The following is a 7,446-nucleotide window of genomic DNA, read 5'->3' on the forward strand; positions in this document are numbered from 1 at the left end:
TAATTGTGTATCTTTGTAGGCATGGTAGGTAAGGTAGGCTTTATTTTAATATTTGTTTGCTTTGATTTTGGAGAAAGAAAATGCTAGGTTTTACGTCTTTGCCTTGATTTTGGGGAGTTGTCAATTAATTGTAATTTAATATCAATTAAATAATTAGATTTTTGGGAATTCATAAGAGGAGCATATCACGTGGAATTTGGATTTTTTAATTGATTTTAATATTGGAATGGAATAGGAATTATGCATGCAATTCATACGCTTTTTCACGTGTCCACAGAATTATGCAATCATTGTGTCTCTTGCAAAAAATCTAATAGGGAATCTCCAAATTAGTTTATATCAATTAGAGAATTGAACCAAATTCTGGGAAACTTTGGACGAAATTTTTGGGGTAATTTACCCGAATTTTTGTGATTTGTTCTAAAGTGTTCACACCACACCACTTCTGTTCTACTATATATATGACATAAGACCTTAAGCATTTTACAATTAATTCCTCATTCTGCAGTACGCTTCAGTACGTCGATTATCTCTCCCTTTTTAAAATATTCCTCCATATTATTAAGACTTTTTTAAGGCTTTGGAATTTCAATCACGTTTTCTACAATTTTGTCCTCCACTTTCATCTTCAAAAGATGAGATACTCAGTGCTATTAGTGATTTTTCCACATCTTTTCAAATGCATTATTATGTATGAATTTAATTACTTCAATCCAGGCTCCTTCGGAAGAAATCATGATATATTTTAAGGCACAATTTAGCCTTCACGTTATTTTGCAGCGCTTGTTAGAATTATCATTTATCATGATATGATAATTCTCATTGTATATTGGTAAGAGAATTTATTCGTAATTTCATATTTGACTTGAATGTTGAGTAGCAAGTATCTCATTGAGTATAATTCGTTATACTTATCCCCTTTATTTACAATTTTCAGGTAAGAATTAGTATGCTGGACGGCGGTGGATGGATTTGCTATTGGACCAACGGATCCTCATCATGAAGTACTTTAACTTTCAGAAACACTATAATTTTAATAATAATGGGTTTTTTTTTTTTTGACTCAATTGTGAGTACGTTAAAAATTTCAATTAGTTCTAATTGTTCTAATAATGTTTGATGAATGATATGTTTTCAAACGTTCCGCATATTTTAAATTTATCTTTTGATTAAATGTTATTCAATTTTTTTTACAGAATTTCTCGTTATATTAAAACTATTTATTTCAAGCCCTTTGATATATTCATGTTTCGTAACATTTCGGGTTATTAGAATTCGGGGCGTTACAAACCATACATTCATAACTACTACCCATTTATTATTCACACATTTACTACTATTCCTCCTTATAAGTTACTTATAATTTCAGCCACAGGCAAAGTTGCTAATTATAATATGATAGAAATGATGGTGGATAAATAGATAGTAATGGTGGGTCTACAAAATGTGTAATTAGAATTAATGTTTAATTTTGACCAATGAGAAGAATAATAGAGCCATAATAGCTAGCTGCAAGAGACTACCCATACGGGTTCAACTTAAATTTCTTTAGAACAAACCACATGTTTAACCATGATAGTATATTAATACCTGAAATAGAATAAGTCCAATTAGAACAGGTTGTGTATCAAACCCGAAACTCTGAAAGAGGTCTTTTGAGTTCCTTACAAGCGTGTACCCTCCAAACTGCAAAAACGTGAGGATCTGCATTTGGATAAAAACTCGGTGAGAATTAAAAGTATAAATATCAGCAACATTCATAAAGAATAGCTTTTATTCCAATTTATCAAGCACAAGAATACATGGTTATTCCAGAAACTTCTCAAATGGAACATCAGAAAGACTGGATATGATAAAATATAGCACAGATCGAGAAACGATAACTATGCCAGAAAATATCCAATTCACGTGCCACACACAACTCGTAAGAAATTCTTCCATAATTAGCACAAGAATCTAAGTTCATATTTTCAAAAGCCAGAGAGACTTGAAATAGGCAAGTATAACACGAGACAGGTAGTGAGCTTGAGCATTAATCGATAAAAATCCCAAGTACATTTAATTATGTCGTATTTTTCTCATTCCATTTCTTTATAGTGCCACCATCAAAAGATGATTGCATTAACAATTCAACCAAGTAACCAGCCTTTAGAATCATAAACCTCTCACCAGATCACTAAGTAATCCACTTTACAGAAATTAGATAAGAGCTTTAACAAGAATTGCCACCATGAAGTTATGTTCCGAAGGAAACTAAAGTTCAAGATGATCAGAGATTGTTCTAGGAACATGAAAAACATTTTAACTCGTCTGAATAATTAGCGCTTCTTCCCACCATTATCAATGAACTTACAGGATGAGATTTACTGATATGACAAACAAAGTTAAGATCAACAGATGACAAAACAATTGGAAAATGTCATTCAAGTGTAGGATGTACCATTTTATCTAACAGCAAAAAAAAGTTCAAACAGACAAATCTAGCAACAAACCTTTGCACCACAAGAGTAACTATCGACGACCTATAAAAATTTCCAACAAGACATGTAGACAATCATGTTCGTCCCCGCACGCCTTCCAGAAAATAAATAGGTAGACCATAATTATTCGATTTATATACATGAAAAATGCAATAATTTTTAGGGCAAAACGGGAACAGCAACAACATTTGGTTCGCAATTCTATATGCCCAAATAAGTATTTACAATTGGCCTGCTAGAAATTGACTAACATACCTGAATCGCAATGAAGGAGTACACAGTATGATTAAGCTTCCAGTGACCCAGTTCATGTGCTATTACAGCAACAACTTCCTCATCATTTTTGCACTGCATTACATCAGCCAATAGGCGAGATGCAACAGAAGAGTTGGAAAAAAATTTCAGGAAAAAAAGGAAAAGAAAAAAGACAATCATGACATTAAAACGGAAGCCCTAATACAACAAACAAAACCCTGATCAAGTCTATAAAGATTACAGGAGCTATGAATAAGTATCATATGTGGTATTATTAATGTCAAAACACTTGAAATGTGAAGTATTCACTGGGTTGAATCGTCAAAGAACGTTACTTGCTCTCCTACAATCTAGAAATCATAGATAACAGCATAAGGACTTGAGGCTCATGAAAATTTGTCAACATTTTTCTTTTATTAATATTACTAGTGGTGAGTATCATATAATATATAGTCAGCACTCTTAATATATGATGCATGGAAACAGCATTTGACCTGGACTATTTAGAACTACAAAGTTCACACTTAAAACACATCAGCCTTACATATGTTCTCCTCGTGCATTTCGGAAAACGTCTTTGCTATGATTTGTCACCAAAACTAGATTCTCAGAATAAAGAAGTCGTGTAAGCATCGTTTATTCAGGGGTTCTGTACAACAAATAGCATATGATTTTGGCACAAGTCTATGATTATGTCACCAATGATATGTTTCAATACAAGCAAACTTACTAATCTCACAAGGACCTATTTTTCTTCAGCCATCATATGTCACACACACAAGTATTTGTAACTTGTTCTCATGATTACAAAAAACTATCTAACACATTTATAAAACGATGTGCCCAAAGCCATTTCTAAACAAGAATTATCACTAACAACTTACTCAGAAGCATAATAAAAGGAAGAGAAAATTTCCAAGTACAGTATGATAGCGCTTTCATACCTGCTGAATCAATGTGTCGTAAAGGACAATGCGCTTGTTCTTGAAAAATCCATACATGTACGCCTATAGAAATGTAGAATTGTAAGTCATAACAGGTGGACGAGGGAAGCCAAATAGGAAACATTCATAGAGGGCAAAATTAAGAGAAAATGGATATTAAAACATAACGAATTGACAGTGAAAAACCAAAGAAATATTCTCTCCTCTTATGTAAAGCCAAGAAGTATGGATATCATCCTAATTGTTAAGATGAGTTAAGTCAATTGTGATAGCGCATTATATCATTTCCAGTTCCATTAGATTCTTTCTTCAACAGATATCTCATTAGGTGACAGCAAAAACATATCATGTGAAATCATGTAATACCCGTGCTCCTCCTAGACAGGTTATTAAGGTGCTGTTACTAGGGATCCCAATACATTTTATTACACTGCGATGACATACACCAGCTCAGAATCATATCATATACTCATAGCTGCATGGTAGACCTCAAATCTACTTTCAGGGCATCATGTGGAAGTGGCAAATACTTCTCCATGACTGCTAGAATCATACTCAGTAGTAGCATACTAGATTTCGACTCTCCATTTCAGATCATTCTATTGCATGTTGAAGACCTCTTTGTAGGATTGAATACAATTTTTCTATACCAAAGGTGAAAAACGCACCATAAAGAATAATTTTTTGTTTTAGGCCAAGTCCTTATTGCAACTAATAGCTCATAGTCAAAATCGATTGCAGACAGTTCTTACTAATACCGAACATTATGGCTCAATGTTAGAAACACTCAACTTCAGGATCAATGACTTTAAAACAATTCATCAGATTCCTCAACAAACATGCAAGATATGGAACCAGAGAGGTGGTGATGGTGTTTCTGTTGGCTTGTACAGAAGGGGGTAGCTAATTCCATAAAATGGGTGAACAACTCATTCTAATCTAGAAAGAGTATCAACTTTTACCCAAAAAAAAAAAAAATGTAATATCTTTTCTTTTACTTTATTCTTCTTATATCTTGCATGGTTGAAGATATAATGTAAGGTGCAATGCCATGGGTCTAGAAGTAAATTGCTGTACGTACATGCAGACCATATAAAACAAAAGCAAAAAACTAATCTGGCCCCACTAAAGTTTGGTGACAATAGCAATGTCTGAAAACAAGTGCCACGGAGACATAATACCAAGCCATTCTTTTTCGTTTTCTTTACTATTGTATCCATGCATTCTCTCTACATCTTCATCCTTGTCCCATTTGTCCTTCTCCAAGTTTCAGCAACAGAATCCGGTCCAGATTGCTTAGTCTTTCTGTTGAGTGCTTGTTGCATATTAGCTGCTTGTCAGGTCTCACACAAAATCTTCCTCCACCCTTTTTCACATGACTGCCAATCTTCCTCCATTCTTCTTCACCAGAGAGTCTGTTCAGGAATATCATCAGCTTTAAATGTATCAGCACCTCAGGACCTTATCTTACCCCACTTGAGTCTGGAAACTCATCCTCAGCCCTTTACTGAACATTCTTTACAGTATTTGATCTCTTAATGCTGATTGGAGCTGTGTATGACTTCAGTTTATCATATTTGAGTTTTTGTGCTTTTATTGTTGCTCTGATCAGCTAAGGCGTAATTTCTAGATATTATTACTGCAAATGTACAACTCATTATAATGGTAATTTTAATCATAAAATTCCTGGTTGAGCTTCCTCTATCAACTTGTATGTGTAATAGGTGCCCGATTTAGACAAAGCTATTTGGTCATTTCTCTCCAAATCCATTACCACACTGGTAAAGGATAATCCTTCAGTTTAGACTATCTGGAAGGTCGCGTTTCCTGTAAAATTAACACCTCACTTGAACAGTAATTCTTCATACTACAGAGGATGTGTTAAGTAAGACGATAATCCTATGTATAGAACGAAAATCCAAGATGCTTGAAGAAATCCAACAATATTTAAATTTCTTTGCTTATTCTGTATGCTTCACCAACTCCAAATGATTATATAATTTCATGAACATAAACCTACAAGCTTGCTCCTCAGAAAACTAGAAACCAGCCTACATTTATTGGGAATAAAGATTCGTTCATTGTTGTCCAAAAATAACTATGAAACCTGGTATTCAAAAGGGGAAAAAACAGAGGATGGTAACAGTATAAAGAAAAAATCGCCACTCATTCCACCATAATTTTAAGTTAGGAATCAAATCAAATATAATCTGACACTTTTAATAGCATTTGCCCCAAGTGCAGATTCTCATTGTCACAAAGACAATATATATTGCACTGCAAACAATCCAATATATAAATAAATAAGAAAAAAATGATCTACCTGACATTTCTATAGAAATCTTATAAAATGCACCCATGAAAAGAAAGCTAGAAAACTACAATATAAAAAGAAAATCCTTACATTGCTATGGCTTGACCTTGTGGATCCATCAATAACGAACAATTTCTTCAAGGGAAATTTCAGGGATGAAGCAAGATTCTCAATTTTGACCCTAAGCTCTCCATCTGGAAGCTATTTGTTGGCCAAAAAATTTTATGAATAAATAAAGAGAATCCAAAAAGGTGGGATAAAGTCAGCCATCAAATACTACATGCTACTTAAAATGTTTTCCAAGTTAAAAATAATTCGACAACTTACCGGTGTGAATTTGTTGAAAAGTGGAGCAATCAAAATTGGATAAAAAGTCATCATGACAAGAGACAGAACAAACATAAAAGCCCACAGATAAATGGCCAAGTATGGACCTCCTTTCTGCAACCAAAAGACACCATTCACTTACCTAATTAATCTCTTTCTTTCTGTCAATGATTCTGAAGTGATTATTCCCAGTTTATAAATGTTGAGAACGGCAATGAGAAAGAAATCAAAATATAAATCGTAATTAAAGGTGTAGCAACAAAATTATGTTGATCCATAGGTAATTATTACCATTAGCAGATTTATTAGAGAGAAAATATACCTGTACTATTACAATGATGGCAGCTACAATAGGTGGACCAATCACTACAGATAAGACAATCCCTTTTATCATGTCCCTAAAGAATAACCATATTGTTTGCTGTAAAAAGAAAAAATAAAATAAAAAAATCAAGTTTTAAAGAAACAAGTTGAACACTAGAAGATAAGAAAAAAGAAACAACATGCCAGAAAAGTTAGAATGAAAAACAAAGAAAGTCTCATCAGGCATTCCAGACCTTTCTAGCGGAGGGGTGTGCTATATTAAAATGGACATAAAGTGAAAGTAAATACCTTGTTGAAACCATGGCGAGCCTCAATTACAAAGGTTGAGTACAAAGAAAATGGCAGATCAGTTATCTGTGTAAGGATATAAAACAACTGTCAATACCAAATAGTTACACAGATGTTCATATACAGCTACTTCAATACATTGAATTGTGCCAAATGCTTGCGTTACTAGTCTCCTCCTAGATATCATGATGTTATAACTGCACATCCAGCAAAGAACATTGAGTTACTTGCAAGTAATTTTAAGCTACTGGACATGATTGACAAAGTGGAGTACAAAAAGCACACAAAGAGTTACTGTGAAAGTGATCTAAGACTGGTTTGAGTTGATTGAATTAGTGTACCCTTTAAACTTATTTGATCTTTAAGTTCTGATTCATTTTGTAATCCTGCTTCCTCTAGCTTTGGAAGTGCGAAAGCATAGAACTGCAAATCAATTCATTCAACCATTCTCTCATGGGAAATACAAGTGTTAACCTTGCTCTCCTAGCCAGAAAACCTCATGAATCTACCCCCC

At 33.7% G+C, this 7,446-nt stretch overlaps 1 protein-coding gene across 1 annotated transcript in view; it reads right to left on the reverse strand.

The window, feature by feature from the left end:
- The window catches only part of LOC111377058 (CAAX prenyl protease 1 homolog), a 12,718-nt gene that overhangs the window by 1,771 nt on the left and 3,501 nt on the right, over window positions 1-7,446 (reverse strand). Inside the window, exons 5-11 of the mRNA XM_023000109.1 lie at window positions 6,933-6,998; window positions 6,643-6,741; window positions 6,321-6,434; window positions 6,084-6,194; window positions 3,680-3,742; window positions 2,736-2,828; window positions 1,572-1,704 (exon numbers count right to left, since the gene is read on the reverse strand). Coding sequence (XP_022855877.1) covers window positions 1,572-1,704; window positions 2,736-2,828; window positions 3,680-3,742; window positions 6,084-6,194; window positions 6,321-6,434; window positions 6,643-6,741; window positions 6,933-6,998 — 679 coding nt within the window. The remainder of the gene's footprint in view (window positions 1-1,571; window positions 1,705-2,735; window positions 2,829-3,679; window positions 3,743-6,083; window positions 6,195-6,320; window positions 6,435-6,642; window positions 6,742-6,932; window positions 6,999-7,446) is intronic.

This window comes from Olea europaea, unplaced genomic scaffold (genome assembly GCF_002742605.1).
Source record: "Olea europaea var. sylvestris unplaced genomic scaffold, O_europaea_v1 scaffold1600, whole genome shotgun sequence".
Taxonomy (NCBI): Eukaryota; Viridiplantae; Streptophyta; class Magnoliopsida; order Lamiales; family Oleaceae; genus Olea; species Olea europaea.